This window comes from Propithecus coquereli, unplaced genomic scaffold, assembly GCF_000956105.1.
Source record: "Propithecus coquereli isolate 6110/MARCELLA unplaced genomic scaffold, Pcoq_1.0 Scaffold112, whole genome shotgun sequence".
In the NCBI taxonomy this organism is placed as follows: domain Eukaryota; kingdom Metazoa; phylum Chordata; class Mammalia; order Primates; family Indriidae; genus Propithecus; species Propithecus coquereli.
This window is the reverse complement of record NW_012135192.1, coordinates 3,845,842-3,860,584: the sequence shown is the minus strand read 5'-3', so window position 1 is coordinate 3,860,584 and position 14,743 is coordinate 3,845,842. Positions and strand designations below refer to the sequence as shown.

The 14,743-nt window shown below is 45.3% G+C and overlaps 1 protein-coding gene across 1 annotated transcript in view; it reads left to right on the top strand.

Annotated features, from left to right (window-relative positions):
• Positions 1 to 13,833, top strand: part of MAML3 (mastermind-like 3 (Drosophila)) — a 403,902-nt gene extending 390,069 nt beyond the window's left edge. The window contains exons 3-5 of the mRNA XM_012654931.1: positions 1,614 to 1,862; positions 5,889 to 5,973; positions 10,857 to 13,833. Coding sequence (XP_012510385.1) covers positions 1,614 to 1,862; positions 5,889 to 5,973; positions 10,857 to 11,857 — 1,335 coding nt within the window. The 3' untranslated portion in view covers positions 11,858 to 13,833. The remainder of the gene's footprint in view (positions 1 to 1,613; positions 1,863 to 5,888; positions 5,974 to 10,856) is intronic.
• The last annotated feature ends 910 nt before the right edge of the window (positions 13,834 to 14,743 follow it).

Here is a 14,743-nt window from a genome sequence, read left to right as displayed (position 1 = left end):
TCAAAATGAGTGTTCTCATCCTGTGGGTTATGGGTCTTCCATTTACTAGCTGTATGACCTGGGCTACTGCACTAACTAACAGCACTTCTTTAGCTCTTTTTGTTTCTGGGGTGAAAGGAGTAGTGTTTTGTTTGGGGGTTTTTGTTGGTTTGTTTGTTTTACTTGTTTTGTTTTGTTTGGGTGGATGGAGGGAGGGAAGAAGAGCAACTGAAGATGCAGTTCGGGTAACTCCTAGGAGCATGAGTGGCTCAACACCAGACGACAGAGGGCAGGGAGGGTCCTAGCCCAGGCTGTGGGGAATCAAACCCAGGACTGTCTCTCTAGGAGAAACAGAGAGAAACTTCAACTATATGCTTTGAGAGGAAACTGCCAGCATGTTTGACAGTGTCTATATTGAAAAGGTAGCAAAGCAAAAGAGAAGATAAATATTAAAATCCAGTTTGTATAAAAAAAAAAGTTTAAGTAATTATAGAGTTATTCACATTCAGTTCTTATTTAGGTTTCTTAATAGTGACTCACAAAATGACTTTGTGTGTCCTTATATGTGTGCCCATTTAATTGATGTCAAATTCTCTCTGTTCAGATTAATTGCTTAAAATGTTAGCGAGTTAGAAGGAATACTTCTGCAGAATGTTCAGACTATACTTGCCACTGCCAGGTGCATTTGATAGAAAGAATAGGAACGGAGGCGTCTAGAAACTGAATCTTATGGTCACACACCTACTCTTCCCATCAGCCTTTTTTTCCCTAATAGTCTACACTGTCTGGCTCTGAGCACAGACTTTCCCTCTGAGCACATTCTCAACAAGTTACTTGGGCTGTGTGGGATTAAGTCTTTGCCACTTTACCTCCTATTCCCTGAGGAGCAGTCCTTAAAAATTGCCATCATTTGACTGACTGACACATAATTATGGGATAGAGGGACCCAATCCAAACCCCCACATATAAATTGTCCCAGACATATGAGACTCAATTCTATTTTTAAAAATGTTGGGAGATGACCTAGCATCGGTCAGTGTAAAACATCCCCAATGCTTACCATCAACAGCTCTGACCATTAGGATTTTTGAAAACACATAGAGTTCTCAAATGTTGTAATTAATTGAATTCCATCACATGTCAGATCCATTGATTAATAAATTCCAGCAGTCTTCTGTAAACATCTCTCTTACTTGCTAAGAAGACATCTGTTTTGGCCAAGTAGACTAAGGAATAAGGATTAACATGTACGGTCAGGATGTCTCTCGAATTCCAGACTTAAGGTGAGCTCAGCCTGAGGGCTTTTTCCCTTTCCTTGGAGGAACACAGATGCTGGTTGACAACCCAGTCCACATCCATCCATTCGCCAGTCCCATCCAAAACAAACTGGACTTGGCCTCAGATTTCCCAGAGCCACGCTGTCTTACTGTCCTCTTATTGCCTCTCCAATTCTACTCAGGTTTACAGCCAGGTTTGAGGCTGTTTCTGTGGAAATGTGACATGTGCCACTCAGAACCCCTTGGGTGCACAAGCTGGGACCTCTGCCCCATTCCCCCTCTGCAGGGGCTTCCCTTTAAATGGCAATGGGTCTCCATGGGGAATCACTACATGGCTCTCTCTTCTTGTCCTCCCAGGAGCAGCACCCGGTCGGGCTTCCCCGGACCACAGGTCCCATGCAGTCCTCTGTGCCGCCAGGTTCCGGTGGCATGGTCTCTGGAGCCAGTCCCTCAGGCCCGGGATTCCTGGGCAGCCAGCCCCAGGCCGCCATCATGAAACAGATGCTCATGGATCAGCGGGCCCAGTTGATGGAGCAGCAGAAGCAACAGTTCCTGCGGGAGCAAAGGCAGCAACAGCAGCAGCAGCAGCAGATTCTGGCCGAGCAGGTAACACGCCCCTTGGCGCGATTCACTCCTTCAGCCAGCATTTATTGAGCACCTTCTGTCTGGGTGGGAGTCGTGGTTCACGTCCTCCATCAAGATGCTCACAGTCTAGCATTTCCCAGGATCACAAAAGAACCTGCAGAATTTAGATCTTTCCATTCATTAGGCTTTTTCCTGTAATGAATTAGTTTGTTCTTAAAAGACAGGCTTCAGCTATCAATTTGAAGGCTCATTTGCCAGAGACATTTCTTTGATGCAAGCCCGACTCCTTTTCTTCTGATTTCTGGTGCAGGGGTCTGTGTAATCAGCACACGGGGGCGGGGGGGCTGTCTCACATTCTTCATAAGCCCTAATATTTCTAGTAGGAAGCAAAAAAGACAATTCAGAGAACTTTGTGTCTTGGAGGAAAGTGACAGGAGGAGGGATTGAGGAGAATTCTATAGACTTGGTCATGAACAATGGACCGGGAACAATAGCTGAACAATAGGGCCCACAGAACTACCTGGAAACCTGAACCTGGGGTCACAGAGAGGGTGCAAACTTAAGAAAATTCCCAACAGCTTTTAAAACAGCTTAGGAAATCTGTGCGTTAAAGGAAGGCCGAACACAAATACAGCTTTACCTTAGGCATCTCTGTCCACCCTTGCCGTATAATTCCTCCGGCTTTAAAAGAAAGCCTTCCCTGCGGACTGCTCCTGTAGGTTTCGATTTGTTTTGTTTTCAGAGATGCCCACGCCTGATTTAGTGTTATCCCGGGGAAAGGCCTGAGGCTGTCCACAAGAGATCCCTAGAAAGCTCCCGCGGGGTCTGCACAGGGCATCTCGCATGGCAGCCTCTCTATTATGGGCGGTATGAGGTTGTCATATGAGGCTCAAAGCCCAACATAGCTCTGCATCGCCGTTATTCTAATAGGATCATAACTTTGGAAATTTACCAAGCATCCACCGCCACATGTATACAAGATACTGTGTAGGACACAGGCACGTTGAGGTCCCTACTAACAAAGAACAGCAGTTCAAAGTAGCACCAGTCATCCCCCAAAGAGAAAAATGGTACTATTGAGCACAATTCGCTTATGTTCCCGTTTTTGCTTTTGTTCCTGAACAGCTGTGTAATTATCTCCCTTTTTACCAAGGTCAGTGAGCCGCCTGGCAGCTATTGCACAAACAAACCTCTGTCCCTCTCACCTGCAAAAGGTGTGTGACAAGGAATCATGCTAATCTCTCTGAGGCAGTGATAAATGGAGCTGCCTCGGGCAGCTGGGCTCTGTAAATCATCTCCTCAGCCAAGCCCCAGGAAATTTCAGGAGCGCCTGATATTTTTGAGTGATGATTTTTGATATGTGTGCTATGGCCAAGGCACAAAGCGAAGTCAGGGGAATCACGCAGAACTCAGCGGTACCAGCCCGGGGATGTTCCCACAGGGCAAGTCGAGCCCCACCCTGGGGAGAGGAGGGAGGTGGAGGAGTGTGAGACAAGAAGCGTCAAAATGGTGCCCACAGGCAGGTGAGACCCCTCAATCCAGGACACCAAGAGATATAGGGCTCCTTGGAAGAAGTGGGGGCAATGGATCTGTGACCCGAGTATAATCTCTTAGCAACTGCGTGTACTAAGAGATGATGAGGGACTGGGGTAAGATCACTTTTTCTCAGGGTCAGAATTCGGCCATTCTTTTGCTTGTGATGTGATTTTGGAAAAATCACTCAACCTCCCTCTTCATCTGCAAGGTTAGGTTTTAACAATTTCCCAGCCTTCCTCACATAGCTGTTTTAAGGATCACAGGAGGTAATGTGTGTGAAATTCTTTGGAAGCTGTACTCTCTGCACAAATGTATCTGGGGACCTGTCACATGCCCCTGGTGTTAGGAAGTGTTGCGTAGGACCTGCAGCCAAGTCGATGTCGCATCTTACCTGCACCTGGAGACAGTGCTTATTCGTGCAGGTTATCCTAGGGGTCTACAGATGGGAAGCTCTCAGCTTTTGGTTTGGAGAGTGAATATTGCCACGTCAACACCAAGCTGATGATCTTGGTCCCTGCAGCATTGAAAATGTCCTAACACTTTAATTTTGGAAACAGTATATTAGGTTTCCTGAAGGGACATGTGAGGGGAAAAACAGAAGGATTTGGGATCTTGCGTATCTTCGGGAGCTTTAAAATGATTCTCAGTAGACTTGGAAATAGAGGGAGCAGGTGTGAATTAACATTTCATGCGTTATTCTCAGGAGTGTGGAGCATGTCACCTCTCACCCATTCACAAAGGTTCTACAGAACTGAGAATTTTAGATCTGAAAGAAACATTGCAGATCACGAAGTCATTTTACCAATGAGGAAACTGAGGCCAGGGAGCTTATGTGATTTATCTGAGACCACAGAACTAGAGAGATGCAGAGACAGGATGGAACCCGGGAGTCCTGACTCCAGGCCACACGCTCAGGCCACCCCAGAGCTACCCCGGGGCTCATTCCTAGCTGTAAGTGGGGCAGATCAATTCTTATGTAATATGGAAAGTTTGACTGAGGAGAAGCTTTTAAATGCTCAGCTTACTCTCAATAACGCCCTTATATTGCTGCCTAAAAGATTTGCATGGTTTCTTGTCTGCCACTTTAATGGTCTATGCAGTCAATTAATTTCAACAGCTTTCTGCAGAACACCATGGCAGGCACCACAGGATGGGCTCAACAGAGCAGAAGCTGTTTTTTTTTCCTTTGGTTGCCAGAATGCTGGTTGGTCTTGTAGAAAAAGAGAAAAAGAAAAAGATAATTATAAAGCTGCCCAGGAACAAACACAAGAGAAAAAAAATAGAAATAAACACATGCGTTAAGAAGTGGTCAACGTGTGTTATTTTTATAATGAACACTCCAAAGAGCAGGGACCTTGTTGTATGTTCTTTATAGCCCTTGCAGATGAAAGGTGCTTAATGAATATTCAGCAGCTGCAGGAAGCAGGTTAAACGACATCCCGAAGGTCACGCGGCTACTTGACGGCACACCTAGAACTAAAACCTCTTCCTCTGCTCTTTCCACCTCACTCTTATTTTCTTTCCCTTTGCACATACAGCATGATAATGATAATAGCCTTCCCGGTATATTGGTAACAAGGCTAACGGTGCAGAATCCCCGTGAGTGGGAGAAAAAAGACTAAATCGCAGGCCTCCTGGTATATGTGGAATCCCACGTGGCTTCCTCAATGCTGAATAGTTTACTTGCAGAAATGTATTTTACAGGCAATGTGGCTTCATGGGAATAAGGTTGGCCTTTTTTTATGGCCTCTGAGGATCCCATTGTCCTAAGCCCAAAGCATCTACTTAGGTCATTAAAAAGTAGTTGCTTGTCCCTTTGAGCTTGGTCCCCATGGTGCTAAGGAAAGCATGCAGGCTGACGTTGGCAGTCCAAGTCAAATCTTCCTCCCTCCCTCGGCATGCATTGCTCGAGAGCCAGCAAGTCACACATCAGAAACACACATAGATGTTCACCAAAAGGCCAGTGCAGGAATATTCATAGCAGCCGTATTCGTAACAGCCAAAAACTGGAAACACCCTAAATGGCCGTCGCTGGTAGAATGGGTGAATAAATCATGGTGTGTTCATACGACGGAACACCACTCAGCAGCGAGAAGGAACAAGCAATATACACATCAGTGTGGCTGAATCTCACATACAGTGCCGAGTGCAAGAAGCCAGACACAAAAGCAGCACTGCGTGAATCCTTTTCTACAAAGTACAGACACGATCTGACCCATCTGTGTCGCTGAAGTCAGGACAGCGGTGCCCCTGGGCCAAGGGAGGGTGATGGCTGGAAGGGGCCTGAGGGGTTCCTGGCCATGTTCTGTTCTGGCTGTCTGGAGTGTGTTCATTTTGTGAAATCCATCCAGCTGTATACTTAGACTTGTGCACTTGCCTGTATGCATGTTATTCTTTGACACAAAGTTTAATTTTTGGGGTGGGGGGACATGCCTTCCTCAGAACTGCCAGGATGTTTAACTGCTTGCTCCCTCCCTGTCTCACTCCCTGCCCCTCTTGTCCTCTTCCCAGCAGTTGCAGCAATCGCATTTACCCCGGCAGCACCTCCAGCAACAGCGGAATCCGTACCCAGTGCAGCAGGTCAATCAGTTTCAAGGTGAGGCCAGTGCAGACCTCTTTCATTTATACCTTCCAGTTGCGAAGTGTGAGTGTTTAGCCAGGGTCATTGCCGTACATGCTGTATTTGTGTCCAGGTAATACATTATCAAAGTATTTAACAACTGGTGGGAAAAGATTCCCAACCAATCAGAATGGGTTCCTGGAGGCCTCCTGTTGTGCCAGACATTAACCTTTGGGTCACTGAGTCACTGAGAGGTCCTAGTGGGGCCAGGGAGGGGTCGGGGTAGCTGTTCTTTACCAAAGGTACAGAGTATTTCAGTAGTTTAACAACCAGTAAGGACATACCAGTGTCTTGGCCCACTTTCAGCTTTGTTTATGTTTAGATTGTTGTCTTAGTGACCACAGGGGCAAAAATCTTGTACCACATCCTTCTTGTTAATCCCGGCAGGTCAGCTGACCAAAGCCCTCACTTCTAACAGCCGGAGTAGATGAATCTGGTTTACGGCAACTGCTAATCTCTGCTGAATGTAGAAGACAACTAGGGCCTTGAGGCTGATTGGACTGTCCTGATCCTGCATCATTTGTAGAAATCCCAAACCATGACCCCCAGCAGCAGTGGGCGCACTGTATGTCACCATTCCCACTCCTTTGTAAATGTGGAAGGCCCACTCAAATATCAAGCCCTCCCATTTCCAGTAGAGAGAGCCGTTGAGGGTCTTGTGTGGGGTGGAGAAAGAGCATTCCAAGTGTTATTCACAGGAGTTTTCAGGGGGCTGCAGAAGACACCTAACAGCAGAAATCCAATTCCTGCCCTCTGCCTCTTTTGTGGGATTTAGATCAATATGCCCTAACTGCTCAAGAGTTACGTGGCCCTTTAAGAATCTGCAGGAAGGAGAACATTGGTACTTTAAGATGGAAGTCTGCCAACCTCCTCATTTCCTGGAAAATTAATAAAATTCTCTTTGCTTCTCCTCAAAAAAAAAAAAAAGAGGGAGGCCAAGGTGGGTGGATCGTTTGAGCTCAGGAGTTCAAGACCAGCCTGAGCAACAGCGAGACCCCGTCTCTACCAAAAATTGAAAGAAATTAATTGGACAGCTAAAAATATATAGGGAAAAAAAAATTAGCCAGGCATGGTGGCACATGCCTGTAGCCCCAGCTACTCAGGAGGCTGAGGCAGTAGGATTGTTTGAGCCCAGGAGTTTGAGGTTGCTGTGAGCTAGGCTGATGCCACGGCACTCTAGCCTGGGCAAGAGAATGAGACTCTGTCTCAAAAAAAAAAAAAATCTGCAGGAAGCTATGAAGCCCCTTGCACAGAATTATGCATGCAATATATACAAACTTTTACATCATTACAAATATTACCCTCCTGAGGTTTATCAATAGACTGGGTGAAAAACTCCTAACTAGGGTAGCATTTTTGAGTCTTCAAGTTGCAACACACAAGGTTATGAAAACAACTTAATGGGTCACAATCAACATTTCTTGAATGGAATACACTAGGAATTATCAGAGCATGTCAGAAAATTTTGTTTATGTTATAAACATGCATGTATATATCCTGGGTCCTGGACTATGAGTTGTGGTTTAAAGAGTCTGAAAGCCATTGATGTTTACTGACAGATCTCACTGAAGATTGCCTGTGAAATACTGGCTTGAGAGTAGCTACCACTCCCTTCCATCCCTGGACACTTGTATCATATTAGATCCCTTCAGATTTGACACAGGGCAGGACAAAAGGAATTGAACTGTCCACAGGTGTTCTGTGCGCTAAATCAGTGCCAGTATTCTTTGAAGAATTACGTTTCTCACTTTGCCATGGGTGGAGAAGAGTGGGGAATAGTCATCGTTACATACGTAGTTTTTTTTGCAGATACAGAGCCCTTCTTTATACTTGTAGTTCTCAAACTTTAGACTGTGTCAGAATCACCAACAGAGCTTATTAAAACACAGCCCAACCCCATCCCCAGTGTTTCAGATTTAGTACATCTGGAGTGGAGCCTGAGAATTTGCATTTCTAACAAGTTCCCAGGAGTTGCTGATTCTGTTGGCTAGGGGACCACACTTTGAGAACCACTGCTTCGTACTATGAACTAATTAAAAATAGAAAATCCGACAAACCCAGCATAGTGTCCCTCGCGTTTTCTACGTTGATAACTCATTTATTATTTGGGGAGGAAGAGACTCCCACCAAAATTTAATAATGCCTCTGTATTACAGAACGTAGATATATATTTATATGAGCTATTCTGAATGCTTTGGGTTTAAAAGTTCTATTCCTTGAACTTTTCTGAAACCCCAAACCACAGATAATCAACGTAGAAATTTATCTACAGATAAGTTAAACAGCCAGTATGACAGTTTAAGCTCCCTGAACTGATTGGTTTGAGATATAATAATTTTCTTACTATCTTCAGCATTTCATATTCTATTGACACCCTAGATAAGCATGATGTTATGCAACTGGGAAGATAGCAAATTGATAGAAAAGAATATTGTTTTTGGAGAGAAGTTCTGTTATGAATAACTTGGATAAGAACCTACACCAAACTCTCACCACTATGTATTTCAAAGGTCTTAGTGACTGTCTATCTCTCATTAAATTGTGTGCCTCTGGGCAATGCCTATAGGGAAATGCTTACTTTTCACAAATATAGGCTTTTGTGAGTGAAGACAGAACATAGACCCTTTTAGGAAAAAGTTGCATCTCTGTTTGAATTTAGATGATTTTATTTGACATTGTGATGTTAACCAGCAGACAAAAAAATTGATGTGACTATAGTGTCTCACAATAATATCTGTTTTAGACCAAAAACAAAAAAAAGAAGAAAAAGTAGTCTGTTGTTTAATATATGTAGTAATCACATAAAGACAAATTAATTCTTTGGACGTGTTTGAATTTTTTTCTTTGTATTAATATATTTAAAAATTACTGAAGACATAAAACTAGATTAATAAAAGCCTTTTTATTTCTCATAAGTTGAAAATATTGTGCTGATGGCTGGTTTTAAAATGCCTGTTTTAAAATAAGAACTACATCAAGACAGTGCAGTCATTTACACTAAGTAAAAATAAAGGTTGGCTTAGATTAATGTTTCACTACCTATTAAAGGGCACTGCAACATTTTTGCCCTCTAAAGAAAGGAACCTATTTCTTATTCACAAAATTAGTCCAGACAATATCCAGTCCTTCAACATATCCATTATAAATATACCCAAAAAGTGTCTAAATTGTGAAAGTCCTTTCATCTATTTCCAGCAGCCTATTTATGTTTTTTGGGTCTATCCAATCCATCTCTGAGTCAGCAATATTTTTCCCTTAAATTTCTTGATAAACAACTCAATAACCCATTTCACCACAGTTGATCTGATTGGCCATGCAGTTGATCAAATTTAGTCGTTAAGGTCACAAAACTTCATGACCAGATTACGAGTTGTAGGATATACTACCATCCTGTGTGTCACTGGCAACTTTTGGTTTTTCAAAAAGCTACTTAGATATAATTAAGCTTAAAACAAAGAATTGAAACATTTCTAGGGACTTCCCCCAGATCTTTCAGGTTTCCCCACAGAAACCATTCATTTCATTTTTCAGTGCGGCGTGCTATTGATCTCAAGCCACAAAAAATTGAGTCATAATCAAAATTCCCATAGTTTTCTTTCTTAAAGAAAGACAGAAAATATGGAGACATATTTGCTGCCCAGAAATCAATAGCCCCATCAGGAAGACAAAAACATGCTTCAGTTATCTGCCAAGGTGCCAGGTTTAACAAGGTTAGACTATTCTCATCTGGTTTCTCAACACAGTTCTAGGTGGGATCAAATTTGCTTATAATATCGATTGGCCTTCATGCTGCATCTTCTTTAAATATCCAGGAAAAAAACCTATCTGTCTTTTTTTCATAGACTTACTCATGAGCAGGGACATAGAAAAATCCATTTTTGTGCACCTCCTAGCCCTGTACAACATAGGCTGGCGTTGGAAATGTCCCGGGAACACATAAGGAAGGGCTCACTTAAATGCCTAATTAAGGGTGAATGACTTGGCAGTGATAAGCTGGCCAACTTTTAAACAGTGTTATTAAAACCATGTCCACAATCTGCCGAGAGAGGTCATCATTGCCGATTTGAAGGAATGGACCTCGCTGCAGAAATGCATAAAGTTCATTGCCAAGTAGCAAGTAACAGGACGATTTCTTTTTCTAGCTCAGGAAGCTGGCCAGTTTGCACTGACATGTTATGATTCAGAGAATCTGGAGCATGTGGAACTACAGAGTGGATCCAAAACATGTCCCATCTGTCAAAATAGCTGCTTAGCAGAAGAGATGGCCTTTAACCTCTCAAATCCTACTGAAGTCTTAAGGGAAATTAGTCTAATGGGCTTTATTGATACTATTCTCTACTGAGCCCTGTTCCACTTCAACAAATAGAATATGCAAAGTGACCAGCCGTTTCTTCTTAATTTAGCCCAAGAAGTGAATTTCCTTCCACCTCCAAAGAAAATGGTATCTCATTGGTTAAGGATGGCATCATATCCATAAGAGGGAGAAATAATTTGCTTCTGAAGTATAAACAAATATAATATCAGGGTTTGTTAAGTGGAAAGTCAGCTACAAAAACACATGTACAGTATGATCCCAATTTTTGTGTGTGTCTATTTGTATATAAATAAAAAAATAGCAATGGTCATTTCTGGATGGTGAGCATTTGGGTAACTTTAATTTTTGTCTTTGTGCTTTTTAATAGTTTCCAAATTTTTTACAATCAGAAAAATAGTAATCATTTTTATTAAAGATTTATTATCAGAGTAGATCCTTTCACAAAGAGGAATTTTGTCATTCCCAGAGAAAATTCCAACAACTGGTTAGGGTATATGGCTTATGGAGAAGAGTGAGTGGTATGTGTCCTTTTTTTCCCCTGTAGGCTCTCCCCAGGACATAGCAGCTGTGAGAAGCCAAGCAGCCCTCCAGAGCATGCGAACGTCACGGTTGATGGCACAGAACACAGGCATGATGGGAATGGGAGCCTCCCAGAACCCTGGGACAATGGCCACAGCAGCCACCCAATCGGAGATAGGACTGGCCCCTTATAGCACCACGCCTACCAGCCAACCAGGAATGTACAGTATGAGCACAGGAATGACCCAAATGTTGCAGCACCCAAACCAAAGTGGCATGAGCATCACACACAACCAAGCCCAGGGACCAAGGCAGCCTGCCTCTGGGCAAGGGGTTGGAATGGTGAGTGGTTTTAGTCAGAGCATGCTGGTGAACTCGGCCATCACCCAGCAGCACCAGCAGATGAAGGGGCCAGTCAGCCAGGCCTTGCCTAGGCCCCAAGCCCCTCCGAGGCTTCAGAGCATTATGGGAACAGTCCAGCAAGGAGCACAAAGCTGGCAACAGAGGAGCTTGCAGGGGATGCCTGGGAGGACTAGTGGAGAATTAGGACCATTCAACAATGGCGCCAGCTACCCACTTCAAGCTGGCCAGCCGAGACTGACCAAGCAACACTTCCCACAGGGACTGAGCCAGTCAGTCGTGGATGCTAACACAGGCGCGGTGAGAACACTCAACCCAGCTGCCATGGGTCGGCAGATGATGCCAGCACTTCCGGGGCAGCAAGGCACCAGCCAGGCAAGGCCGATGGTCCTGTCTGGCCTGAGCCAGGGTGTCCCCGGCATGCCAGCATTCAACCAGCCCCCAGCACAGCCACAGATGCCCAGTGGCAGCTTTGCTCCCAGCAGCCAGAGCCAAGCCTATGAGCGGAACCCCCCTCAGGACATGTCATACAATTACAGTGGCGAAGGAGCCGGGGCTTCCTTCCCTGGCCTCCCAGACAGTGCAGACCTTGTGGACTCCATCATCAAAGGCGGGCCAGGGGATGAGTGGATGCAGGAGCTTGATGAATTGTTTGGTAACCCCTAGTCAAGAGGGGCCCCCAGGAGCCACAAGTCTAGTGGTTAAAGCTTAAAAAGTGAAAAAGAAACAGGATGTTGGCCCATCCTTGTTCTTTGTTTTTTTGACCCATGTAAACTGAGCAAAACTGCAGCTGGCTGACAGTGGAAGATCCAGGTGCCAATCCACAGTCCCGCCGGGCCTCATTTCACCTGATATTCACACAGCAACCGAGATGAGACGCCATGCAGATCCCTGCTGCGAGAGGGAGCCACGAGAGGGGCTGGCAGGGAAGACGCAGCCAGCCAGAGCTCCTGCTCAGCACTCCCTGTCATGGCCTAGACCGGCCAGCGCCGCTCCAGCCAAGAGGGACTATTGCCCAAGCGAGGTGTCCGGGAGCCCCTCCTGCCCCAGGTCCGGAGACTGCAGCTTTGGAGACACAAAAGAGGCAGAGCCTCAGCCAGGGAGAGCCCCATAGAGGCTGCTGGGTGGTGGCACAGGCCAAGTGCACAGGTCAGAATGCACCGAACCCTGGGTGGAAAGAGGCAGGAGGCTTCAACACATGCTACTGTATTTGGAGGGTAGGCACAAAAAACAGCGATAGGCTCACAGGGAGACAACAAAGGGTCCTGCTGGCCCATCTGACTCCTGCCACGTGGTGACCCCTGGGAATTGCAGAGGTGTTGCCGCTGGTGCCTCATAAGGAAGCCAACTGAGTCTGGAGAAGGGGCAGTCCAGGGGGCTGCCTTCTGCTGGGGACCATGGTGGTCTGCTGGGGACCACTCCAGGTTGGGCTGGAGCCTCCTGGGGGCCTGGTGCAACACCAATGCTTGCAGGTAGTTCACAGCTGCTTTGGGGGCCGCAGGGTGGAGAGACCCCAGCTGGCTTCCAAGTGTCTGCCAGCCCGGCTGCCCTTGTGCCCCCCACCGCTGTGATTCCTCCTGGCCTCCACCCCAGCCTGCCCTTGCTTCTCCTCACAGACAATCCAAGGATAAGGGACACTTTCGTCTTTCAGGAGCCTAGGCAGAGTCCAGATAAATGCAAGAACTTAGACAATGCCCAAAATGCAAAGGCGACAATGGCGTTTTCTTTCTCTCCATGTGTGGAGTTGAATGAATATCTCCACCTGGAACTGAGAGGGTGGCTCTGATGTGTGGGCGTCAGTTGATGGGAGCCGGATCTGATGCTTCTGGTGTCCCCAGGCAGGAGTGGCCTGGAGGTCGCTGGTTCTGGCTCCTTCCAGGAAAATCCCAGGGGTGATGCTCTGAAATCAGCCTTGCCCATCATCCCTACTCATCGGAAAGACAAACATAAAACCCAGATGGAAGAGCTAAAACATCAATTGCTCCACCTTACAAATTTAGATGATCAAAGCGGGGAAGATACGGTTCCTTCCCTATGGGCAAAGTGATCCACTTCAAAAGTTCTGTACAGTTGTTCTCTTTGTGATTCACTCGCATCTGCCCTAAGTGAAATCTGTCGGAAGGAATCGACAGTGTCCACTGTAGCCAGGCTAGTCTCTGTGGTCCTTGCCTCCCCTCCCACCGCCCCCTCTTGGAAGCCATAGGCCTAAGTGTTGTCGTAAGTAAGAGTGGCCTGTACTTTTCTCCTGTCCCCTCCTCCCTCTGGGCCCTAAACAGTGGCTCCCTTCTGTGCACTCCACGTGCTCACGCGGCAGCGCTGAAGCATGTGAGGGCTGGACGGGTGCACTTGGGAAGTCCTGAGAATGCCAGTTCCAGTGGAAGGCTGGGGCCGAGGGGCTTGGGGAGGAGGCAGGTGGGCAAACGATGCCCTTGGCTTGCTCCCCACATACCCAGGGTTCTAGATCTGCTCAGCAAGGGGCAGGGTGTGAGGCCGGGGGCGCCAGGAGGGTGAGGACCCAGGCAGAGGCTGTGTGCCCTCTCCAAACAGGTGGCAGCAGGGTGACCCTAAACTCCCTGAACTAGGGAGCGATGCCAACAGGGAAACTCTGAGTGGAAACAGATGAAAACCAAAAAAAAAAAAGAGAGAGAGAGAGACAAGAAGACACAGAATACACAATACCTTTTCCTGAAAGGTACAGGAAATAAATACGTAAGCAATGGTGAGAAACGGGAGGTGGCTTCCTCCAAATGCTCAGTACTGGGACCAACCAATAGAGAGGTAGATTTTAATAAAGTTGTTTTGTTTCTGTTTTGTTTTTACTACGGTGCTGATGTATATGTAATGTCTAAAAAAAAAAGTTATTTGTACATAAGTTTTTACAATACTGCAGATATCACTGGGTCTACTATCTGTAAAAAATATACATATAAATATATATATACTGTTTGTTTAAAATAGAGTATTTTTATTTCATTCCTTAACTCATCATCACAGCAGTGGTATTGCACTTCAGATGACATCTAATTACTAATTTGTACCGTACGACCTATGGCAACTTGCTCCGTTTTATTCAGATTTTTCTAGTTTTCTGTTTTTACCTTGTACATTGAGCATTGTTTATTTCCTTTGAAGAAATGTACAGAACTCTGAAATGTAGAAATGAAGTGATGTTGGCATACCACTTTTAAAGAAAAAAAAAATAAAAGATCATTATCTGAATCAATGCAAAGTATAGTTTATTTTAGGATCCTCACTGGATTTCCAACCTTAATTAAGCAGATATATTATTCCTGGGTTTTAATTAACTGCAGTTCTTTTCTCAAAATTTTGGTATCATTTAGACATGTATTTAATAGTAGAGATCAATCATTCCTAGTCTTTTGAATTCAACCACGCAACGGAAACTTGCTAAATTTGCTGCAGCACCGAAGACTATGGCAAAGGGAAGGGAGGAAAGTCAACTTCGCAAGGAGCAAACATGCCATAGTCCTTTTGTAGATGCCATACCATGACAATTCAATTCACTGGCTCACAATTTGGAGGACTCGGAAA